The 24,794-nt window shown below is 55.1% G+C and overlaps 1 protein-coding gene across 4 annotated transcripts in view; it reads left to right on the top strand.

Annotated features, from left to right (window-relative positions):
- The window catches only part of DHX30 (DExH-box helicase 30), a 61,122-nt gene extending 40,104 nt beyond the window's left edge, over positions 1–21,018 (top strand). For 3 of the 4 annotated variants that reach the window (XM_054058899.1, XM_054058896.1, XM_054058897.1), the window contains 14 exons: positions 729–878; positions 2,640–2,792; positions 5,188–6,009; positions 8,971–9,049; positions 9,817–9,921; positions 10,729–10,904; positions 12,419–12,625; positions 12,734–12,815; positions 14,659–14,852; positions 14,930–15,089; positions 15,326–15,483; positions 16,681–16,784; positions 16,916–17,055; positions 18,573–21,018. In XM_054058899.1, the coding sequence (XP_053914874.1) occupies positions 729–878; positions 2,640–2,792; positions 5,188–6,009; positions 8,971–9,049; positions 9,817–9,921; positions 10,729–10,904; positions 12,419–12,625; positions 12,734–12,815; positions 14,659–14,852; positions 14,930–15,089; positions 15,326–15,483; positions 16,681–16,784; positions 16,916–17,055; positions 18,573–18,808 (2,766 nt within the window). In that variant the 3' untranslated portion in view covers positions 18,809–21,018. The remainder of the gene's footprint in view (positions 1–728; positions 879–2,639; positions 2,793–5,187; positions 6,010–8,970; positions 9,050–9,816; positions 9,922–10,728; positions 10,905–12,418; positions 12,626–12,733; positions 12,816–14,658; positions 14,853–14,929; positions 15,090–15,325; positions 15,484–16,680; positions 16,785–16,915; positions 17,056–18,572) is intronic. The other variant, XM_054058898.1, reaches the window with a different exon arrangement.
- The last annotated feature ends 3,776 nt before the right edge of the window (positions 21,019–24,794 follow it).

A 24,794-nucleotide genomic window follows, 5' to 3' on the forward strand; every position in this document is an offset into this window, starting at 1 on the left:
AAAAATTCCAACCAGAATCACTTTGGGTACTTTTTTGGGACAGCTGAGAACAGGGAAAAGAAGGGAGGTTGAAAGCAGGCCTAGAAAAATCAGCCTGGCGAGGGAGAAAAAGACTTTGAATCATAGAATCACCAAGTTGGAAAAGACCGCTGAGATCATCGAGTCCAACCATACCTATCTGCCACTAAACCATTTGTGGTGAGAGCTCAGGAGATGTCTATATAGAAGCACAAAGAATATTGTTATTTGAGGTCAGGGTGATGGAGGATCTGTTGTGTGAATGAAGGAGAACATTTTATGAGGTGGGAAGTTTGCATTTCGCCATTTATCTGTAACAAACTCAAATTTGTGTCGCTCCAAGTAATGTGCGATTTCCGTGCTGAGGAGATCTTTCCACAACTCGGCTCTTGCCAGTATCCGGTGATCCTCCTCCTTGGTATGTGTTGCCCACCTCCTCCTCAAACCTCTTGTGCTGCAGACAGTGGCTCTTGACGATGTTGTCCACACATTTGGCTGCTCTCGCTTCTCCTTAGTTACTGCCTCGGGAGTGGAATTCAGCGCAGGAAACCTGTTCTAGCATGTCGTTCGAAAACAAACCCCCCAAACCAAACAAAAACCCAATAATTTAAGCTCTGCTTAGAAATACTGGGGTGTGTTTGAAAATGCGTGCCTGGTTATGTAGGCACTTAACCTCTCCTGCAGTCTGATGTTGTTTATGTGCCTTCTAGGAGTACATGCAGTTCCGTACCGTGGGCACCAAGACCAAGATCTGCAAGCTGACGCTCCGCTGGCCCTGTCCGATGACTTTTGCTGCCAAAGGCCGTCGCAAAGTGGAGGCAGAAAACAAAGCAGCAGCGCTGGCCTGTCAGAAGCTAAAGGTAAGCACAGAGGGCTCCTACATCCCATGTCTCGTGTATCTATGATGAGACGCTCCTCGCATCTGGCTTATCGTGTTTGAGCCTCATGTAGGGATTGTCCTGAAGGATCATAGAATCACTAGATGGGAGAAGACCTCTTAGATCATCAAGTCCAACTATTCCTACCTGCCACTAAACCATGTCCCTGAAGAAGAAGTTACGCTGCTCTCTTGGCCGCTGTCTACCAAGACGGACCATCTTCCTATTCTTGTAGGTGGACTAATCGTAGAATCATAGAATAGTTTGGGTTGGAAAAGACCTTAAAGATCATCCAGTTCTAACCCCGTGCCATGGGCAGGGACACCTCCCACTGGATCAGGCTGCCCAAGGCCCATCCAACGTGGCCTTCAACACCTCCAGGGGTGGGGCAGCCACAGCTTCTCTGGGCAACCTGTGCCAGGGCCTCACCACTCTCATGGGGAAGAAATTCCTCCTTATGTCCAGTCTAAATCTGCCCCTCTCCAGTTTATCCCCATTGCCCCTCGTCCCATCCCCACATGTCTTTGGGAACAGCCCCTCTCCAGCTTTCTTGGAGCCCCTTCAGGGACTAGAAGGTCTCCTTGGAGCCTTCTCTTCTCCAGGCTGAACAACCCCAACTCTCTCAGCCTGTCCTCGGACGGGAGGTGCTCCAGCCCTCGCATCATCCTTGGAGCCTCCTCTGGACCTGTTCCAACAGCTCTGTATCACAGAATGGAATCACAGAATCATAGAACAGTTTGGGTTGGAAGGGACCTTAAAGCCCATCCAGTTCCAACCCCGTGCCATGGGCAGGGACACCTCCCACTGGATCAGGCTGCCCAAGGCCCATCCAACGTGGCCTTCAACACCTCCAGGGGTGGGGCAGCCACAGCTTCTCTGGGCAACCTGTGCCAGGGCCTCACCACTCTCATCATGAAGAAATTCCTCCTTATGTCCAGTCTAACTCTGCCCCTCTCCAGTTTATCCCCATCGCCCCTCGTCCCATCCCCACACGCCTTTGGGAACAGCCCCTCTCCAGCTTTCTTGGACCCCTTCAGGGACTGGAAGGTCTCTCTAAGGTCTCCTCGGAGCCTTCTCAGAGCCTCCAGGCTGAACAACCCCAACTCTCTCAGCCTGTTCTCAGATGGGAGGTGCTCCAGCCCACACATCATCCTTGGAATCTCCTTTGGACCCGTTCCAACAGCTCCGTATCACAGAATGAAATCACAGAATCATAGAACAGTTTGGGTTGGAAGGGACCTTAAAGCCCATCCAGTTCCAACCCCGTGCCATGGGCCGGGACACCTCCCACTGGATGAAGGTGCTCAGTCCAGAGATGTTGCTGCATTAGTTTCACTGCAGTCTTTGGAGCCGGTGGAGGGGAATTCTATCCAAGAAACAGCGTAGGACTCGCACTGAATTGACACAATAGAACAGCACCACGTCAAGAGAGGCAGCAGCGCTTGCAGGAGGGCTTTGTCAGGTCTAACTGTGACTGTTCTCTTTTTACCAGGTCTGTTCAAGACACCTTGTGAGTGTTGTGGTGGGGACAGGTAGCGGTGGGCTCCCATGTGTCCATTTCCCCAAAGCTGAGATGGGGTCATGTCTTGTTTCTTGTTGTGGCAAAAGCAGGAGGTGATAGATTGGGAATATGGGATAAGGAGGGAGCCCGTGCGAACGTGTAGGACCCGTGTTCTCTATCTGCCAGCCTGTGATGTGCGGCGGCCTGGTGGCTGAGAGCATTGTCTGCTTCTTCTTCTGCAGAGCCTTGGCTTGGTGGACAAGAACAACAACCCCCTCAGCCATGCGATGTACAACATGACTTCACTCCGGGAACTTGGCGAGAACCAGAGGAAGCCCTGTCACATCAAAGTCCCCGAAGCAACCCTGCGCAAGATTGAGAACTATCTGAATCACGTAAGGCTTGCTCAGCTCTCTGAGATCCGCTTTTTGGCTGTTCAACTTCAGGAACTGTGCCTGGGTTGAGAGCCTCATGTCAAAATGTTGAAGGAATTCATGGCCTGACTGGTTTCTGCTGACTCTCATGGAATCATAGAATGGTTTGGGTTGGAAGGGACCTCAAAGCCCATCCAGGTGCAACCCCCCTTCCGTGGTCAGGGACACCTCCCACTGGATCTGGGTCTCCAAGCCCCATCCAACCTGGCCTTGAACCCCTCCAGGGATGGGGCAGCCACCACTTCTCTGGGCAACCTGTTCCAGGGCCACTCTGCCCTCACAGTAGAACATTTCTTGCTAAGATCTCATCTCAATCTCCCCTCTTTCAGCTTCAGCCTGTTCCCCCTCATCCTATTCCTGTACTCCTTGAGAAAAAGTCCCTCCCCAGCTTTCCTGGAGCTGCTTTCCGTACTGGAAGCTGCTCCAAGGTCTCCACAGAGCCTCTTTTTCTCCAGGCTGAACAACTCCAACTCTCTCAGGCTCTGTCCTCGAGTTGGATGTGCTCCGGCCTTCAGATCATCTTCATGGCCTTCTCTGGACTTGCTCTAACAGATCCTTTGGGGAAGGGGAACCCTTTCTGGGCAGTGGGCCTTCACCTTATGCATCTGTGATGTTTTGTCTGCGTTATTTGGCTTTTGGAATGTTCCCAAGTGCAATTCAGACTGGCTTTGCAGGTTTATCAACACTTCCTCGTGCAGTGGTTGGTTCCAGTAAATTCTTCTGCTTGTAGCTTTGTAAGGACCAGGTGCTGATCCTTGCACATTCCCTTTGGGAGCATCTCCCAGTATTGAGTGCAGGTCCCCAGTTACCTGCTGGTGCTTTCATCCAGGAGAATTCTTTCTTCTGGCACACCAGTGGTGAGCTGACACCCACGGGAGCTGGAGCAGTGCTGAGTTCCTTAGGAGTGTTCGCTGTCGAAACAAGAGTTGGTGCTAAGGTGGGATGAACCAGAATATCCCCACACGCCTTTGTGAACAGCCCCTCCGCAGCTTTCTTGGAGCCCCTTCAGGTACTGGAAGGTTGCTTTAAGGTCCCCTCGGAGCCTTCTCTTCTCCAGGCTGAACAACCCCAGCTCTCTCAGGGTGCCCTTGGATGGGAGGTGCTCCAGCCCTCGTATCATCCTTTTAGCCACCTCTGGACCTGTTCCAACAGCTCCATCTCCTCCTTATGTTGAGGATTCCAGAACTGGTCGCAATCCTCCAGGTGAGGTCTCCAGGAGAGGAGCAGAGGGGCAGAATCCCCTCCCTCCCTGCTGGCCATGCTGCTCTGGATGCAGCCCAGGACACGGGTGGTTTCTGGGCTGGGAGCGCACGTTGTGGCTCCTGTCGAGCTTCTCCTCCCCAGCACCCCAAGTCCTTCTCCTCAGGGCTGCTCTCAATCCCATCATCCCTCATCCTGAACTGAACCCGGGGACTGCCCCAACCCAGGGGTAGGACCTTGCCCTTGGCTTTGTTGAACCTCACAAGGTTCTCCCAGCCCCACTTCTCCAGACTGTCAGGATGACATCCCAACCTTCCGTTGAGGCAACTGCCCCACTCAGGTTGGTGTCGTCTCCAAACTTGCTGAGGGTGCCCTTGATCTCGCTGTTGATATCATTGATGATGATATTAAACAGCTCTGGTCCCAGTACGGAGTCCTGAGGGACACCACTTGTCACGGAAGACGAGCACAGGTCTTGTTCATGTATTTCTGTCTTACCAGCGGCTGAACTGAGAGGTAGAAGCGATAGGAAGGCAGCGGAGCCTTGGAGGAGCTCGGTCTGCCTCGGGAGGCATGGCTATGTGGCTCTGGAAAAGACTGAATCCAAAAGTACTGATTTGCAGCTGAGCTTTTAATCTGCAAACATCTGCGCCAATGATTTGGTTTGTGTTCTAGACAATTCCTGACCTATCATTTAGCTCGGTTTAGTTCTTCCTGTGGGATGTGAGACTTCTTTTTTTTTCCTTCTTCCAAGAAGAACTATTTCTGGCTTAGCTGAACGTTTGGTTTGTGCAAGTGAAGTCTGGGTGTCCCGAGGGAGAGGAGGGCGATGGTGTAACTTGTCTGTCTCCAAAAGCTGTCTTTGAGGGACCCTTGCGTGCAGTGTGGCCATTGGGTTGGACAACTTCAGTTACCATTTTTTGGCCATCGATTTCTCTCCTAAAACAGGCTGCGATGAGGAAAATTCAGGGAGCTGCCCACATTCGTTCTCACTTTAAATAACTTCAGTTCAGAACACGAGTAGCTGAGTTACCTGAAGTCCAAAGAGGCTTTGGTGAAGCTCTGTGGTCGCTGCAAAGCCAGGCTGGCTCGTTTCTGTTCTTCTCAGGACTACTACTAATTGTTTCTCCCTGCTAACTTTCTGTGTTTCTCCCAGTACCCAGTGGACATCAGGGAATCCAGGCCCCGGATTGCTGATGATATGATGAACCTGAGCAAGGAATCTGGTGCGATAAGTGATGCAATCACCGGAAAGACATATATACCCATGTTGGAAGCCGAGGAAGTGCGCCTTAGCCAGAATCTCCTGGCCCTCTGGAAAAGGAGAGGATCCTCGTGGCAGGAGAGTCACCCACTGCCGGTAGATCCTCACAAGGACACCATCCTATCAGCCATCGAGCAGAACCCTGTGGTGGTAATAGCAGGAGACACAGGCTGTGGGAAAACCACCAGGATCCCTCAGCTCCTGCTGGAACACTACATCCTGGAGGGACGCGGCGCTCGCTGCAACGTGGTTATCACCCAGCCGAGGAGGATCAGTGCCATCTCGGTCGCCCAACGTGTGGCTCAAGAGTTGGGTCCCAACATGAGGAAGAATGTGGGCTACCAGGTACGGCTGGAGAGCAAGCCACCTGCTCGAGGGGGAGCCCTGCTCTTCTGCACCGTGGGCATCCTGCTGCGGAAGCTACAGGGGAACCCCAGCCTGGAAGGCGTCAGCCACGTCGTGGTCGATGAGGTCCACGAGCGAGACGTCAACACCGATTTCCTACTCATCTTGCTGAAAGGCATCCAGAAGCTGAACCCTGACCTGCGCCTGGTTTTAATGAGCGCCACGGGAGACAATCAGCGCTTTTCGCACTACTTTGGGGATTGCCCTGTGGTCAAGGTGCCAGGGTTCATGTATCCCGTGAAAGAATACTACCTGGAGGAGATTTTGGCCAAGCTGGGCCGGCATCGACACCGGCACTACGAGATCAAGGTGAGTTTGCAGCGTGGTGTTTAAGCTCTTTCCTTTGCATGAGGCACTGACTTCTGACAAATCAGCCGTGGAGAGTTTGGGCCTGGAACTGGTCCCACTTTCCTGTGGTGATTGGACAGTATGTGCTTGGCTTTAATACCAGGTCAGCCCTTGAGAGGTAAAATCAGCTTAGAATCCCAGAGGATTCCCCTTAAATTATAGAATCATAGAATAGTTTGGGTTGGAAGGGACCTTTAAGATCATCCAGTTCTAACCCTCTGCCATGGGCAGGGACGCCTACCACTGAATCAGGCTGCCCAAGGCCCATCCAACGTGGCCTTCAACACCTCCAGGGATGGAGCAGCCACAGCTTCTCTGGGCAACCTGTGCCAGGGCCTCACCACTCTCATCATGAAGAAATTCCTCGTTATGTCCAGTCTAACTCTGCCCCTCTCCAGTTTATCCCCATTGCCCTTCATCCCATCCCCACACGCCTTTGGGAACAGCCCCTCTCCAGCTTTCTTGGAGCCCCTTCAGTTACTGGAAGGTCACTCTAAGGTCTCCTTGGAGCCTTCTCTTCTCCAGGCTGAACAACCCCAACTCTCTCAGCTTGTCCTCGGATGGGAGGTGCTCCAGCCCTCGCATCATCCTTGGAGCCTCCTCTGGACCCGTTCCAACACCTCTACCACCTCCTTATGTTGAGGATTCCAGAACTGGCCCCAGTCCTCCAGCTGAGGTCTCCCCAGAGAGGAGCAGAGGGGCAGAATCCCCTCCCTCCCTGCTGGCCACGCTGCTCTGGATGCAGCCCGGGACACGGGTGGTTTCTGGGCTGGGAGCGCACGTTGTGGCTCCTGTCGAGCTTCTCCTCCCCAGCGCCCCAAGTCCTTCTCCTCAGCGCTGCTCTCCATCCCATCATCCCCCATCCTGTACTGAAAGCGGAGATTGCCCCGACCCAGGGGTAGGACCTTGCTCTTGGCCTTGTGAACCTCATGAGGTTCTCCCAGCCCCACTTCTCCAGTCCTTCCAGGTCCCTCTGGATGACATCCTGTCTTTCCACTGGGGCAAGATTATGGGTAAAGATGGCTTTAGATTTGGTTCCATGTTACTTTTGTCCCTCTTCAAGGTGAAGTTTGAGTAAGCTAAAGGCTCATTGTACTTGTATATAGATGTCGATATGGCTGCAAATGTCTGCATGCTCTGTGCCACCGTGGTCCTGCGCTGGGATGGTTTTGGCCTACAGCACCAGTTTGCTGCCTCAGTGCTCCCCATCCCGCATCCCTTGTTGCAACCAGTCTTATTGTCCCTCTGCAAAATGCCCTCCAGGCGCGTATTCTTTGTCTCATCTTACTTCAGTTGTGGGTCATGGAGTCGCAGAGTTGTTGAGGTTGGCCAAGTCCTCTAGATGTTTCCTACTCCAACCCACTAGGTGGAAAACTGGTTGGGTGGCCGGGCCCAAAGAGTTGTGGTAAATGGAGTTAACTGCAGCTGGAGGCTGATCACCAGTGGTGCCCCAGGGCTGCGTTCAGTCCTGTTCAATATCTTTATCGATGACCTGGATGAAGGCATTGAGTGCCCGCTTAGCAAGTTTGGAGGTGACACTAAGCTGAGAGGCAGTGTGGATCTCATGGAGGGCAGGGAAGCTCCAAAGGGTTCTGAACGGGGTGGACCGATGGGCTGAGACCAACGGGATGAGGTTTAACGAGGCCAAATGCCGAGTCCTGCATGTGGGACACAACAACCCTGTGCAGCTCCAGACTGGGGGAAGAGCGGCTGGAGAGCTGCCTGGAGGAGAAGGACCTGGAGGGGTTGGTTGATGGTGACTGAACATGAGGCAGCAGTGGCCAAGAAGGCCAATGACATCTTGGCTTGGATCAGAAATGGTGTGGCCAGCAGGGCCAGGGAGGGGATTCTGCCCCTGCACTCAGCACTGGTGAGGCCACACCTGAAATCCTGGGGTCAGTTGTGTGCCTCTCACTCCAAGAAGGATTTTGAGGCTCTGGAGTGTGTCCAGAGAAGAGCAACGAAGCTGGTGAGGGGGCTGGAGAACAAGGGTTAGGAGGAGCGGCTGAGGGCCCTGGGGATGTCCAGCCTGGAGAAGAGAAGGCTGAGGGGAGACCTCATGGCTCTCTACAACTGCCTGAAAGGAGGGTGTGGAGAGGAGGGTGTTGGGCTCTTCTCCAGAGTGACAGAGGACAGGACAAGGGAATGGCCTCAAGCTGCACCAGGGGAGGGTCAGATTGGATGTCAGGAAAGAATCTTTCACAGAAAGGGTCGTGGAGCCCTGGCAGAGGCTGCTCAGGGAGCGGGGGAGTCCCCACCCCTGGAGGGGTGTAAAAGACGGGCAGACGAGGTGCTCAGGGCCGTGGTTTAGTGGCAGATGGAATGGTTGGACTCGATGATCTAAAAGGTCTTTTCCAACCTGGTGATTCTATGATTCCATTACTAGAAATCATCAGCCCATTTCTCCGGCCTCCCTCCCTCTGGATGAGCTGCTCTCAGCCACCTCTCCCAGCTCTGTATCCTCAACAAACTGAAGGTGTGTTGTTGCCTTCAGGGCAAGTTTCCCTTTCTGTTATCGCTGGGATTTTTACCTGTGCTCTTTGAGTTGGCCCAACAGCTACGTTCCAAATCACTGACCAAAGCTGCTGCTCTGTGCTTGCTGGATTTCAAGTCCCAGGTGTGTATGGCACAATTTTGTCCCCAAAAACATCGTGTTAGTTTTTGTGCTGTTTAGTAGAGGTACAGAAATCTCTGCTTCCGAGACTGGAGGACAGGAATGGAGCTGTGTCTCCTCACTGCACACTAGAGGAGGTTCCAGATGGAGCCAAACACAGGCTCCTGAGGTTCCTGGCTCCTAGTCCTGGGTGGGCCGTCCAAGTGAAGGCGTTTGCTTTCTCCAGAAGATGCTCCTGGAGGCCGTGTGCCTTTCTGCCAGGTTTTCTGCTGCTCATTTATCTGCCCTTGTCTTTCTGTTTTATCCAGCAATCCGATGATGAATGTGTCCTCGATCTTGATCTCATCACCGACCTTGTCCTCCAGATTGATGCCCATGGAGAACCAGGTAGGTTCTGCTCTTGCTCCTTCCTTTTGCTGAAGGGGGAAAACTTGAACCCTGCGGAGTCCAAACCCTTTGCCCAGAAAACACGATGCTGCGAGGCCTTCTGCGAGGCCTGGAATTCCTGTTGAAACAAGTGGTTTCACGCAGTGTGGTGTGAACTAATTCCGAGCCCTTGGCTGAGCAACATCTGAGTCCTCAGTGTCTCAGTCTATCCTGAGATCCAGCTGCTCCTGGCATGAAGGGGAGGACCTGTCCGTGCTCCTGCTTTGCGGCCTTGTGCTGTGCAACTCAGTTGCTTTTCTGTCTTGGAGACCCATCCCTGTTGAATCTCTTTGCCAGGGAGGTGGTGTTTTTGTGGAGAAGGGAGGGTTCTCGGGTGACTTCTAAGTGTTTCAAGTGTTTCAAAGTGAGTAAAAGGTGTTCAATCTCCAACTAGAGGAAGCCTTATTTCTTTCTGAGTTTAAAACCTTGCCTTAGTGAGCTCACAGAAGCAGATGCAGCAGACAAACGCTTCCCTGGCTCCAACTTTCCACCCCCGCTGTGTCTTGTTTATTCACGATAAGCACAATGCAGGTTCCCTCATGGTCCAGGCAGCGTCGCAGACCAGGGCCCCACTTTTCTTTGGGTTTCCTGGGCTAAAGGTTGCTGTGGACTTGGGGAAACGATGAGCATCCCTTCTGTGCAGCAGCAGCAGCTGCTTCTGTGCCTCCAGCTGGTGAAAAGCGCTTCGATTTCTAGGTCGCTTCTTCCTAATTCTTCTTCTGTTTCAGGTGGGATCCTCTGCTTCCTCCCTGGTTGGCAGGAAATCAAAGGAGTGCAGCAGCGCCTGCTAGAGATGCTGGGATCTCAGAACAGCCGGTACCTCGTCCTTCCAGGTGAGACAGGAGCTTCAGACCTCTTCTCCCCACGATTTTGGAGAACAAATAGGCCAATTGACTCAATGAGCCCTTCGCTCTGACACAGAGAAAGCTCATACGCTCTGATGTACGGCCCAGTTGTGTGTGTTAAGCACAAATAACTCCTAGCAGAGGCCGTCCGAACCTGTATGTGATCAAAGGAACCACCTTCCTGTTCGACTCCAGGAATTCCGAGTTGGACCAGGAGAGGACTGCTGAGTTCTGCGTTGCTGCAAGCTGCCTGCTGAGCCTACGTGGAAACCAGCCTCAAGAGCTGTGTTGTGGCGCGGAGGTGGTCTCCGTAGCTCAGCTTTGATTGTGAATTTAACATTCTCTGTCCCAGAAAGAGAATTTATAACAAAAGCCAGTGGTTTTTTTCTGCGAAGCTGTGAGATTTTTGATGTTTGGGGGTTGTTTGGTTTTATTTTTAATGGCCCTTTTCAGTGCCAGCCGGGAGCATAATTTGGAGCAGCTCACTTGCTGATAAATGCAGGTGTTCTGTTGTGAAAGGAGCACATTCTCATGCTCCCCTGCTGTTCCGTGTGGTTGCCGAGAGTTCCTCTGCATCGCTGATCTGTAACAGGGCGAATATGTGGTATCAAAGCATTACAGGCACTTGCTGATAATCTCTTTAGACCGAATGAAACAAAATAACGACGAGGATACCACGTTCTCCTGCCCCACAGGCCTTTTGAAAAGGGAAGAGCAGCCAAACTGGGCTGTGGGAGCCTTGTACTGTGAAGCGGCTCAGCTCAGGGCAGGACTGATTCAGATTTTATTTCCCAGTGCACTCCAACATCCCCATGATGGACCAGCAGAACATCTTCCAGCGACCTCCACCCGGCGTCAGGAAGATCGTCTTGGCCACCAACATCGCCGAGACCTCCATCACCATCAATGACATCGTCCATGTGGTGGACAGTGGTACGCACAAGGAGGAACGCTATGATCTAAAGACCAAGGTACCGATGCCTTCTTGCCTCTTGAGTAAATTTGGGATCTACTGGAGCTAATGGATGTTTTTGGAGCCACGTGTGAGATGCCATTAGTGGGATGATAGAGCCACACTTCCCATTTGGCTCTTGGGGCACAGACATCATGTCCCTGTTGGAGGACAGAGTGTTCGATTCATCATTCAGAGGGTGTTTGCCTTCACCAAGCTCCCTTCCAGGGTCCCTGTTCACTTAGAATTTGAGAATCAGGGAATCAATGAAGTTGGAAAAGACCTCTAAGCTCATCCAGTCCAACTCTGCCTGCTACACCGTGTCCCCACCTGCCACGGCCACACGCTTTTTGGACCCCTTCAGGGATGGAGACTCCAGCACTTCCCTGGGCAGCCTCTGCTGGGGCTTCACACTCTTTCAGGAAAGAAATTTTTCCTAATATCTAATCTAAACCTCTCCTGATACAACTTGAAGCCATTTCCTCTCGTCCCTTGTTTCTTGGGGTAAGAGACCAGGACCCACCTCACTATAACCTCCTTTCTGGGAGCTGCAGAAAGCGATGAGGTGTCCTCTCAGCCTCCTCTTCTCCAGGATAAACAGCCCCAGGGCCCTCAGCCACTCCCAGAATCCCTGATCTCCCCAAGACAGGCTGAGAGAGTTGGGGTTGTTCAGCCTGCGGAAGAGAAGGCTGTGAGGAGACCTTAGAGCAGCTTCCAGTACCTGAAGGGGCTCCGAGAAAACTGGTGAGGGGCAGTTCACAAAGACTTGGAGTGATAGGATGAGGAGCAATGGGGATAAACTGGAGAGCAGCAGATTTAGACTGGAGATGAGGAGGAATTTCTTTGCTCTGAGAGTGGGGAGGCCCTGGCCCAGGTTGCCCAGGGAAGCTGTGGCTGCCCCATCCCTGGAGGTCTTGAAGGCCACGTTGGATGGGCCTTGGGCCCCTGATCCAGTGGGAGGTGTCCCTGCCCGTGGCACGGGGTTGGAACTGGATGGGTTTTAAGGTCCCTTCCAACCTAAACCATTCTATGATTTTATAACAACATGAGGGCAGCTGTGCTGCTGTTGCTCTCGGAAGAAGGGATTCTGGCTCTACTCTGCTGCCTCTTTTTTCCCCATGGCTGAAGATTCCATAGGGCTGGGACACAGTTTGCACCCTGCAACCGTTTTAGTTTAAAACCAATCCTTTTTTATTGCCCACTTTTAACCCAAGTCAGCAGGAACAGGCCTGGTGTGGAGGTGGGTTCCATGCTCCGCTGGCAGCTCCTGGCAGGAAAGGATGAGGAGCTCTGCAGAGCACCATGTTGTGGAGCCAGGGCTGGTGTCCAGCAGATGGCATCAGGAGCTCATCCTCGTGCGCAGGGGCTCAGGTCTTCACGGTTACAGGATGCAGCAGAGTGGGAGAAGCTTCTCTTGTGTTTTGGCAGGATGTTTGCTCAGCCGGGAGGACTTTATGAGGTCTGTGGAGTGGGTAGAAGAGTCTGCATTTCAAGAGGACAGAGAACACTCATTCCTGATCCATCTTTTCCCAGGTGTCCTGCCTGGAAACAGTGTGGGTGTCCAAATCCAACGTGGTGCAGAGGCGAGGGCGTGCTGGCCGCTGTCAGTCGGGATTTGCCTATCACCTCTTCCCTCGCAGCCGTCTGGACAAGATGCCAACTTATCAGGTTCCAGAAATCCTACGCACGCCCCTGGAGAACCTGGTGGTTCAGGCCAAGATCCACATGCCGGAGAAAACGGTAAGCACAGGGAGATGCCTGCAGGACAGGGGGATCCCAAAGGCTCCCCACGCTCCCATGTGAAAAACATGCCCTTACGCCCTTTCTTCTTTTCCTTCTGCATTTCAGGCAGTTGAATTTCTCTCCAAGGCCCTGGACAGCCCTGACATCAAGGCTGTGGATGAAGCGGTGATCTTGCTGCAGGAGATCGGTGAGCTGGTGCTGTGTCCTGCTGTGGGAATGATGGAAATGTTTCCTGTGTAAACATGGAATGTGGGAGTTGGCACAGGATCCTGTGGGACAGACAGGGCAGGATTTTCCCTAGGTAGGGACGGCAGCCGGTAGGGACTTCCCATACCGCACATATTGTGCTGCTGTTTTATTTCCCGTGTTATTTTGCTCGGGAAGCGAAAAGAACTTCCCAAAGTTTAAAGAAAATGGATGGGGATGACAAAAAGAAGGGAAGTTGTGATCTGGGGTTCGTAGCTGGGGTGTTCTCATCTTGCCACGTAGCAGAGAAGGACCAGAGGGTGTTGATTGACACCCAAATGAACACGAGCCGGCAACGTGCGCTCCCAGCCCAGAAACCACCCGTGTCCTAGGCTGCATCCAGAGCAGCGTGGCCAGCAGGGATGGAGGGGATTCTGCCCCTCTGCTCCTCTCCTGGGAGACCTCATCTGGAGGATCAGGTCCAGTTCTGGAATCCTCACCAGAAGAAGGAGATGGAGCTGTTGGAACGGGTCCAGAGGAGGTTCCAAGGATGATGCGAGGGCTGAAGCACCTCCCATCTGAGGACAGGCTGAGAGAATTGGGGTTGTTCAGTCTGGAGAAGAGAAGGCTCTGAGGAGACTTTAGAGTGATCTTCCAGTACCTGAAGGGGCTCCAAGAAAGCTGGAGAGGGGCTGTTCCCAAAGGCTTGTGGTGACAGGACGAGGGGCAATGGGGATAAACTGGAGAGGGGCAGATTTAAACTGGAGATAAGGAGGAATTTCTTCACGATGAGGGTGGTGAGGCCCGGGAAAAAGTTGCCCAGAGCAGGTGGTGGCTGCCCCATCCCTGGAAGTGTTGAAGGCCGGGTTGAATGAGCCCTTGGAGCCCCTGATCCAGTGGGAGGTGTCCCTGCCCATGGCAGGGGTTGGAACTGGATGCTCTTCAAGGTCCCTTCCACCCCCAACTATTCTATGATTCTATGTCAGTGGTCGCCCATGTGGCCAAAGCAGCCACCAGCATCCTGGCTTGGGTCAGCCCTGGGGTGGCCACAGGAGCAGGGAAGGGATTGTGTCCCTCGACTCCGTGTTGTTGAGGCCACAGCTCAAATCCTGGGTTCAGTTTTGGGCCCCTCACTCCAGGAAAGACCTTGAGGGGCTGAAGTGCATCTGGAGAAAAGAATGAAGCTGGGGAAGGGGCTGGAGAACTAGTCTTATGAGGAGCGGCTGAGGAACCAGGGGCTGTTTAACCTGGGGAAGTCTGATGGGAGAATTTATCACTCTCTGCAGCTCCTGGAAGGGAGGTTGTCGTGAGTTGTGGGCGCTGGTCTCTTCTCCAAAGGAACAAGGGATAGGATGAGAGGAAATTGAGGTCTCAAGTTGCAGCAGGGGAGGGTTAAATTGGATATCGTAAAATATTTCTTCATGAGAAGGGTTCACGGGCACTGGCAGAGGCTGCCCAGGGCGGTGCCGGAGTCCCTATCCTTAGAGGTGTTCAAAAACAGTTAGATGAGGTGCTTGGATGTGGTTTAGTAGTGGATGAGTACAGTTGGACTCGATGATCTTAAAGGTCTTTTTCAACCCAATGGTTCTATGATCTGACTGGTACAGCTTTTGCTGTGCCTCAGGTCAATCCCGGGAGGTTCTGGGGGCTTCTTGCAGGCCCCTACGCTGTGTGCCTCTTCTGGAGGTCCCACCACACCTTTAAGGTCTGGCAGGTGGGTTCTCCTGGCAGCTTCCCAAAGCCTCCGGCCGCTGCTTTGTCCCCGCTCAGAGCTGACAGATGTGCCGGTTGGACTTGATGGGGTCTTTTCCAACCTTAATTATTCTGTGATTCTATGATTCCAGGAGTGTTGGACCAGCGAGAAGCCCTCACTACTTTGGGCAAACGCCTTGCCCAGATCTCCACAGACCCTCGGCTGGCCAAGGCCATCGTCTTGGCCTCCATCTACCGTTGCCTCCACCCTCTGCTCGTCATCGTTTCCTGTCTCACCCGAGACCCCTTCAGCAGCAGCCTGCAAAACCGCGCAGAGGTGGACAAGGTGAGCAGCAGCTCCTAGAGGGAGGTGGGAGGCGGGAAGGGGCTGCCGCTCAGCTGACACGTCTGTCCGTCTCCCAGGCCAAGGCCGTTCTGAGCCGGGAGAGCGGGAGCGATCACCTCGCCTTTGTCAGAGCCGTGGCCGGCTGGGAAGAGGTGCTGAGACGCAGAGACAGTCGCGCCAGGGATAACTACCTGCAGGACTATTACCTGTACGGCCCCAGCCTTCGCTTCATCAACGGTGAGTCCGGGGCCTGCTGCTCTGCCTCATCCCTGGAAGAGCTGGAGTGCTGATGTGAAAGCATTATGGGCTGGGCAGGTGGCTCTGGGAATGCCGAGGAGGACACGAGCAGGACAGCTCTCCACACCAGAGCTGAGCCTCTCAGCAGAGCTGATGCCGCCATGCAGAGGTTGTTTCATTCCGTGAGGTGAAGGAGTGGGTGAGTCTCATTCCCCGGAGGTGTCTTTTCTCTGTAGGCCTTGTCAAGCAGTTCTCGGAGAACCTCTACGAAGCCTTCCTGGTGTCGTCCCCCTCGGACTGTACCATGCCTTCCTCCGTGTGCAACCAGTACAGCGAAGAGGAGGAGCTCGTCAAGGGAGTCCTCATGGCTGGGCTCTACCCCAACCTCATCCAGGTAGTGGCTCCCAGCTCTGCTGTTGCTCTCCTGGCCTCGCTGGTCGCTGCGGGATCACGGGGGACCGTGGAGTTGTCAGAGGTGCTGGTGTGTCCGAGGCAATCTAGAATGATAGAATCCTTTGGGTTGGAAGGGACCTCAAAGCCCATCTAGTTCCAACCCCTGCCGTGGGCAGGGACACCTCCCACTGGATCAGGCTGACCAAGGCCCATCCAATGTGGCCTTCAACACCTCCAGGGATGGGGCAGACACAGCTTCTCTGGGCAACCTGTGCCAGGGCCTCACCCACTCTCATGGGGAAGAAATTCCTCCTTATGTCCAGTCTAACTCTGCCCCTCTCCAGTTTATCCCCATTGCCCCTCGTCCCATCCCCACACGCCTTTGGGAACAGCCCCTCTCCAGCTTTCTTGGAGCCCCTTCAGGTACTGGAAGGTCACTCTAAGGTTTCCTCGGAGCCTTCTCTTCTCCAGGCTGAACAACCCCAACTCTCTCGGACGGGAGGTGCTCCAGCCCTCGCATCATCTTTGTAGCCCTCCTCATCTGCCTGCTGTCCTTCTGCTTGCTGTTCCAGTGTCATCCCTGGGTCCCTCCTCATGAGGAACCACAGAATAATTTAGGTTGGAAAAGACTTTTAAGATCAAATCCAACTGGAAAGCCAACACTGTCAACTCCACCACTGAACCATGTCCCAAAGTGTCACGTCTACATGTTTTTTGAACACCTCCAGAGATAGGGTCTCCACCCCTGCCATGGGCAGCCTCTGCCAGAGCTTTGACAACCCTTTCCCTGAAGGAATATTTCCTGATATCCAATCTAAACCTCCCCTGGTGTGACTTGAGGCCATTTCCTCTCATCCCATCCCTTTTTCCTTGGGAGAAGAGACCAGCGCCCACCTTGCTACAACCTTTCTGGGAGCTGCAGAGAGCCATGAGGTCTCCCTTCAGCCTCCTTCTCTAGGCTAAACAGCTCCAGGGCTGTCCCTGGGCCACCCCAGCCTGTGTAGATCCATGCTAGGGTTCCTGTAGCTTCGTCTGGGAGCCGTCAACGTGGTATCTTCCTCCTCCTGTTTGCTGCCTGTTGTCTGGCGTTTGGTGACTCTTGGGTCGCTGGAAGCAGAGGACCATGTCCATTCCGGCATACACACAAGGGAGTGTGGGCTTTGCTACGCGGGTGCTGGAGATGTTCTTCTCGTTCCAGGTGAGACAAGGCAAGGTGACTCGTCAGGGGAAGTTCAAACCCAACAGCTACGCCTATCGGACAAAGGCTGGCACCGTTCTGCTCCACAAGTCAACAATCAACAGGTGGGTGATCTGTGTTCCTCCATGACCATGGGAGGGTGGTGGCCTCATGCCGTGCCCCTCGCAGCGCCAGGACCCAACACGGAGTAGAACATTTCTTTGCCTTTGGCTGACGGAGCTTTTCCCTTGGGCAGGGAGGCGTCCAAGCTGTACAGCCGCTGGCTAACGTACTTCATGGCCGTGAAGTCCAACGGAGGGGTCTTTGTACGGGACTCCTCCCAGGTCCACCCCCTGGCCGTGCTGCTCATGACTGACACGGATATCCACGTCCGAGGTGAGTGCTGTGGCGCTGCCGGGCCGATGGGACCTCCTGTGCCGCATCAGGTTCCTGCCAGCCGCTCTGCCGCTTCCCTTGGCCGGTGATATTCCCTGCTTGCTCAGCCACTCGCTTCAGAGCCGGTGGTGCTCTGGTGGGGCCATAAATTGTGGGAATTTGTGAGCTGCTCTGGGCTGTTACACCCCAGGGAAATGGAGCAAACAGGCTTGTGCCGCGAGGCCCATCCATGGGAAATGAGGAGCTGAGCTGGTCTGAAGTGCTTGAGCCTCCGAGGATGGAAAGGGGCTCCAGGAAAGCTGGGGAGGGGCTCTGGATCAGGGAGTCAAGGAGAGGACGAGGGGAATGATTTGAAGCTGAAAGAGGGGAGATTGAGATGAGATCTTAAGAAGAAATGTATCACTGTCAGGGTGGGGAGGCCCTGGAACAGGTTGCCCAGAGCCGTGGTGGCTGCCCCATCCCTGGAGGTGTTGAAGACCAGGTTGGATGGGGGTTGGAGTAACCTGATCCAGTGGGAGGTGTCCCTGCCCGTGACAGGGGGTGGAACTGTATGGGCTTTGAGGTCCCTTCCAACCCAACCCATTACCTGGCTTCAGCCATGGTTGGTGTGTGGGGAGGAGTCAGCCCTTCATCCCATGGATCTGTGGGGTTTGGCAGTGCTGCGGTCTCCGGCCCTGGAGCTCAGCAGTTCTGTCTTGTGGGAAATGGTGGGATGATCCCAGTGAGATGGGTCAAGGTGCTGCCTGGCTTTTGTGGGAGATGGTTGGCCCAATTGTGTCCCACACTTTGGGCTAAGAGAATCATAGAATCACTTGGTTGGAAAAGACCTTTGAGATCATCAGGTCCAACCATACCTGCCCCTCTGTTCCTCTCTTGGGAGACCTCGTTGGGAGGATTGGGTCCAGTTCTGGAATCCTCACCATAAGAAGGAGATAGAGCTGTTGGACCCGGTCCAGAGGAGGCTCCAAGGATGGTGTGAGGGCTGGAGCACCTCCCGTCCGAGGACAGGCTGAGAAAGTTGGTCTTGTACAAATTGGAGAAGAGAAGGCTCGGAGGAGACCTTAAGAGTGATCTTCCAGTACCTGAAGGGCCTCCAAGAAAGCTGGAGAGGGGCTGTTCCCAAACGCTTGTGGGGATGGGATGAGGGGCAATGGGGATAAACTGGAGAGGGGCAGATTTAGACTGAACATAAGGAGGAATTTCTTCACGATGAGAGTGGTGAGGCCCTGGAACAAGTTGCCCAGAGCGGGTGGTGGCTGCCCCATCCCTGGAGGTGTTGAAGGCCACGTTGGATGGGCCTTGGTCAGCCTGAGCCAGTGGGAGGTGTCCCTGCCCGTGGTAGAGGGTTGGAACTGGATGATCTCTAAGGTCCCTTCCAATCCAAACTATTCTGTGATTCTGTGGTTGTACCTGGGTTGGGGTGGAAGGGGCGTGCGCCGCCCTGGTAGCGGTGGCAGAGAGGCCGGATGAGGTCAGTACCATTTCCATGTCTCACCTCCTCTCTCCTTCCCACCAAGATGATGGCTGGCGAGCAACCGTCTCCCTGACAGACAGCGATCTCCTGGTGCTGGAAGGAGACTCCTACACCATCCGCCTCCTGCGGGATTTCCGTGTCTCGCTCTCCAAGATGGTGGAGACGTGCCTGTGCTACGAGATGGCTGCGATCCCCGGGGACCTGCACCACCAGCACAGCCAGCTGCTCGACATCCTGGTGGATCTCCTCAAGGGCCCTCCCGGCAGTTTCGGCGCTTAGCGGAGCCCGAGGATTGTGTGGGGACTTGTAATTTGTATAAAGCTGTTCACAAATGTTTATTTAAATAAAGTTCTATTTATCCCTTGTGAAGTCATCTCTCTCCATCCTAGAAGATTAATGTTGTCTGAATCTCCTGCTGTCGGCTCCGTGCATGGTCACCGTCTGGAAAGACCCAGCGCAGCGCCGCCGGGAATGGACTGGAAGTGCCGATGGACCCCGACGCCAGCCTCGTGGACACCCACCCGCCTCCTCCGCTCGTCGCAGTGCCGGTCCCGCAACTCGGGAAGTGAGGATGGAGCTGCTGCGCCGTCCCTGCCCCATCCCCACAGGGCCGAGCTGGAGCTGCTCCGGCGCAGGAGCTACTCCGGGCTCATGAGGACGACAGATGCTCCGCTTGCGGCTCTGCCTACTTCGACAGCCGGGCTGAGCGTGGATCCGGCAGCTCTGGTGCAGGTGGTGATCCTCATCATCGGCAACGTTGATCCAGCAGCTCCGGTGCAGGGTGGTGGCGTTCCTCAGCGTTGGCCGCGTGGATCCTGCAGCTCCAGGGGATGGTGGTGGTCCTTATCGGCAGCAGCGTGGATCCTCCAGCGCCGGTGCAGGGTGGTGGTGTTCCTCAGCAGCGTTGATCCAGCAGCTCTGGTGGATGGTTGTGTTTCTCATCAGCACTGTGGATCCAGCAACTCCAGTGCAGGATGGTGATCCTCGTCATCGGCAACATGGATCCAGCAGCTCCGGTGCAGGATGATGGCGTTCCTCAGCGTTGGCAGCGTTGATCCAGCAGCTGTGGTGGATGATGGTGGTCCTCATCGACAGCGTTGATCCAGCAACTCCGGTGCAGGATGGTGATCTTTGTCATCGGCATCCTGGATCCAGCAGTCAGCGGCAGCGTGGATCCAGCAGCTCCGGTGAAGGATGGTGGTCCTCATCCTCAGTATCCTGGATCCAACAGCTCCGGCGCAGGATGGCAATCCTCATCGTTGGCATCCTGGATCCAGCAGCTCCGGTGCAGGATGGTGGTGTTCCTCATCGGCAGCAGTGTTGATCCGTTGGCTCGTGGCATTCCTCAGCAGCAGCAGCGTGGATCCAGCAGCTCCGCTGCAGTGTGGTGATGCAACGATCCATCCTTATCCTCAGCTTTGCTCTCCTGGCGCCGGCGCGAGGCGGCACCCACCGGATGCGACATTCCCTGGGGGATCTCCGAGCCTTGCGGCGAGGCCCTGCCACCTGGCGGGGCATTACCAGTGCGAGATAATGGGACTTGTCCTTCCTGATCCGCCTGTTCCTTTTGTCCTCTTGTGTTGTTATGATTTCTTTTTTATCCTTTCTTGCTCTCCCTGCTCCGAGGAGGCCGGATCCCTGCTCCGAGGAGGCCGGATCCCTGCACCTCGGGCACCCAGGACCTGCGTCTAGATGCCAGTTTGCCTGTCGGCGCGTTCTCCTGCGGGAAGCCAGGAGCGCAGGCACAAAACCCTTTTGTTTTTTATGACCAGGGACCATATTTGCGTGGAAGGAGGAGTGGACAGGCATAGCACTGCGGGAGAAAGGGGAGTTTCATCCCAGCTTTGCCTTGGATTCTCTGTCAAGGAAGACAGTGACCTACCTCACAGGGCTGTTGTGAGGCTTCGGGAACGGTGGTGCCCCTGCGAGCGGAACGAGGCGGGAGGACGCGTTCCCCGCGGCCGTCTCCCTTGGTTTCTGTTCCCCATTTCTTAAGCTCTTTGTATTCCGCGATGGAGGTGAGCGTTGGCTGTTTCCAGCACGGAAACGGGGCGGCTCTTTTGGCCATGGGCGCCACCCTTTGGTTCTCCCACTCTTCGATTTAATTTACTCATCAATGGGCTTTAAGGAAGGGAGCTGTGGGCTCTGTTCCGGAGTGAACGATGGCGAGAAGCACAAGGGGGAAGAGCTGAGGGGCCGAAGCCGGAGCCGCTCGGTGCCCGCGGCCACCCCAGCCTCGCTCGCCATCGCTCGCCCAAGGTTGTCGCTCTGAGCTGAGCGTGCGTTGCTGTCGGCTGTGTCGGGGCAGGAGGAGGGGGGGGGGGCCCTTCCGCAGGGGTTAAAAAAAAAACCAGAAAAAGAACAAAAAAACCAAAAAAACAAAAAAAAAAAGACTAAGCTATTGTCTCCATGGTTCGGAACTCGTGTGATATTGGGATACTTCCGTGGCTGTTATGTGATACTGGATCTTTTTACAACATAGATTAAAGACAATAAAAAGGGATAGAGTAGTAACCGCCACTCCTCCGCAGCTTTTCCTTCTGCTTTCAACCTCGTGTTTGGGTTTTTGCTCCTTTTCATCCCGGTTCTTGGGGGGTTTTGCTCCTTTTCATCCCGGTTCTTGGGGTTTTTGCTCCTTTTCATCCCAGTTCTTGGGGTTTTGTTCTTTTTCATCCCGGTTCTTGGGGTTTTTGTCCTTTTTAATCCCAGTTCTTGGGGTTTTTGCTCCTTTTCATCCCAGTTCTTGGGGTTTTTGCTCCTTTTCATCCCAGTTCTTGGGGTTTTTGTTCTTTTTAATCCCGGTTCTTGGGGTTTTTGCTCTTTTTCATCCCGGTTCTTGGGGTTTTTGCTCCTTTTCATCCCGGTTCTTGGGGTTTTTGCTCCTTTTCATCCCGTTTCTTGGGGTTTTTGCTCCTTTTCATCCCAGTTTTTGGGGGTTTTTGCTCCTTTTCATCCAGGTTCTTGGGTTTTTGCTCCTTTTCATCCCAGTTCTTGGGGTTTTTGCTCCTTTTCATACAGGTTCTTGGGTTTTTGCTCCTTTTCCCAGCCACGAGGGAGCTGGAAACCACTTCCCTGAATCTGAGGGGGGCGGTCCATCCCGGTGTGTGGATGAGAAGCAGCAGCCCAATCCCTCTGGGACTGTGAGGGGGATAAGGAGAGTGGGAGCTTGAAGTATCCTGAGGGCACTTGGGATGGTTTCCAGCATCCCTGGGGGCACTGGAAGGTGTTGGAAAGGCCACTGGTGGGGGATTTTCCAGGTCTGGGATGGGGATTGGGACAGGAGCTGCCACCGCGCTGGGCACAGGGGTTCAAGCACAGCCTCTCTGGGCGGACACGGATGGAAAACCTTGTCCCAGAGGAAGGAAGGCTGAGTGGGATTTGGGGCCCCGTTGCCCGATGTGCTGAGCCTCAGCGAAGGCGGAGACGCCGCCTGGTTTGAAGAGGCGGTGGTGGCCTCTCGAACCCCTTCAGCCACAGCTGATGAGCTCCTGCCGGAGCCCAGACCGGGAAACCACCCCAAGAGGAGCTGGTGGGGTGGGCAGAAGGTGGAAACCCTCGCAGCTGCTGCCAAAGGCCATGATGGGGTGGAGGGGAGATCCCTGGAGGGACCCCAGCAACCTCCTCCCCTCTGAGCCCCTATTGGAGGAGCAAAGCCAGGGAAAGGGGGGAATTCTTCCAGTGATTGAAGGGATTGGAGATCACAAGAATTGCTCCCCCCCTTCCTTTGTGATTACATAGAATCATGGAATGGGTTTGGGTTGGAAGGGCCCTCAAAGCCCACCCAGTTCCACCGCCCACCATAGGCAGGGACACCTCCCACTGGATCAGGGGCTCCAAAGCCCCATCCAACCCAGCCTGGAACCCCTCCAGGGATGGGGCAGCCCCCACTGCTCTGGGCAACCTGGGCCAGGGCCTCCTTACCCTCGTGGGGAAGAATTTCTTCCTAATATCTCATCCAAATCTTCTCCCTTCCAATTTAAAGCCATTCCCCTTTGTCCTGTCACTCCAGGCCCTTGGAAAAAGCCCCTCCTCAGCTTTCTTGGAGCCCCTTCAGGTTCTGGAAGGTCACTCTAAGGTCTCCTGGGAGCCTTCTCTTCTCCAGGCTCAACAACCCCAACTCTCTCAGCCTGTCCTCGGATGGGAGGTTCTCCAGCCCTCACATCATCCTTGGAGCCTCCTCTGGACCCGTTCCAACAGCTCCATCTCCTTCTTCTGTTGAGGATTCCAGAACTGGCCCCAATCCTCCAGCTGAGGTCTCCCCAGAGTGGAGCAGAGGGGCAGAATCCCCTCCCACTACTTCCACCTGGTCGCCCCCCTCCTTTCCCACCCCCCAGCAGCCCCTTTCCCCTCTCAGCCCCCACAAACTCACACCCACGCGGAGCGGGAACATCTAGAAGCTTTATTTCAACCCTTTACAACAGGAAGAATCACAACATCGAGTCGGGAAATGGTGCTGAGGAGATGGCGGCCGCGCAGCCCCGCGCGCAGGAGGGCGAGACGGGGCGGCAGCACCCGCTGAGACCCCCCCACGCCACGGCCTGGGGGTGGGGGGCTCTGTCCTGCCCCCTTCCCCCCTCACAAGCTCTTGGCTCGGGGATTTACAGCCGCGCTCCGGCTTCCCACCCCTACGCACCGTCCCACCCCGGCCGTGTCGTCCGCGAGCCCCCAGTGGGGCGGAGGGGAAGGTGGTGCCGCCGCGCATCACCACGACACGAACTACTAACAGCACGTCACGTTTCGAGAACACTTTACACACTGCTCGCGCCTCGCAGCCGCCCCGCGGGACACTCGAGTGGGATCGTCCCCGCTTCGCAGCTGGGGAAACTGAGGCAGAGAGGTTCGGCGACTTCCTGAGATCGCAGAGGGAGGCAAAAGCCGGGTTGGGCCCTCTTGGATCCTGCGTCTCCAAGCCCCCGCCGGCCTCTCGGCCTCCTCCCCACGCTGCTCCTCGCTGTGTCACGGGGGGAGCTGAGCTGGGACGATCGCGACGGGTGTAAGAGGGGAGTCTCGTGTCTGATCCCGTTCTCCAGACACCAGCTGGTGGCCAGCGAGACTCCAGCGTGAGAGGGACATGGCGAAGGCAAGCGCTTGCTCTAGCTGCAATGCAGGTGGGGACGAGGAAGGAGGGATGGCGCACGCTTTCCGCTGCTGCCTCCCACAGCGCTTTTCCGCTCCCCCTGAGCCAGGAGGGCTTCGGGGTGACTTCAACCCAGCCTGGAAGCCGCCGCTCTCCCGCCAGCTCCAGCCTTTCGCAAGGACAAACAGCTCCGAGGGGCTCAGCCGTTCCCTCCTTCCACCCCCCCGGGGAGGACCCCAGAGCTCCTGTACCCCCCAAGGATGTCACCGACACCAGGTCACCTTCCAAGAAACCTAAAAGCTCTGCCTACAGGACACGAACGCGGGAGGGTCCCAGAGCCCCATCGCACACCGACGCGGACGCGAGGACAACGGCGAAGGGCAGCATAGAAAACTACATTCAGTTTGCGCTCAAGCTCCGGCCCGAGGGCAGCGGGCGCTGAGGGGGCTGCAGCGAAGCAGCCGCCGCTCCCACCCTCCGGCTCCTCCGGTCGCGAGCCCACGCGCGCGGTTCCATGAATGTACTTTGTTTAACAGTATAAAAAGCCCCCAAATATCCATGAATGCCACTGATATGCAGGGAAACGCCAGGCAGCTCCGACAGCCCCCGGCCAACGCTCACCCGGACCCAGAGCTTCGCAAAGGGCTTTGCTCGGAGCCCAAGTGCTGCTCACGTCCTCCCGGTCCCCATCTCAGGGCCCAAAGCCACCAGTGCCCAACCTTTCCCCACTCCCCTGGGGAGTGGAGAAGCCAAACGGGAGCCAGGAGGGCGTCCCAGGACAGGACTACGTACATTCAAATCGCATCGAATTCAGACCACAACTCATTTCTTTCCCGAGAGGATCCGCCACCTCCGACGAACCCGACGGCGAGCGCAGCCCCTTCCCTGCTCTGCCCAGCCAGCAGCTTCTCCGCAGCCTTCATTTAAGGTCTCAGCTCACTCCCACCTCTCCAGGCAGGGAATCCAAGTCCTTTCCTCCCCGTTTGCAGTCTGTTCAGCCGCTTCCTTAAAACAAAACTACTAAAAATCCATATTAAAACCGAAGCTGCCCTAAAAAAAAAAAAAGAAAACCAAAACCGCAGCAAACTATTGGATCAGGACCGGGTTTCAGCTACGCGCAGGCACGACGAGTTGTTAGAAAGTGGCACAGAAGCACGAGGCGGGGGGTTAACGCTCAGCTGAGCCATC

Source organism: Cuculus canorus, chromosome 2 (genome assembly GCF_017976375.1).
Source record: "Cuculus canorus isolate bCucCan1 chromosome 2, bCucCan1.pri, whole genome shotgun sequence".
NCBI lineage: Eukaryota > Metazoa > Chordata > Aves > Cuculiformes > Cuculidae > Cuculus > Cuculus canorus.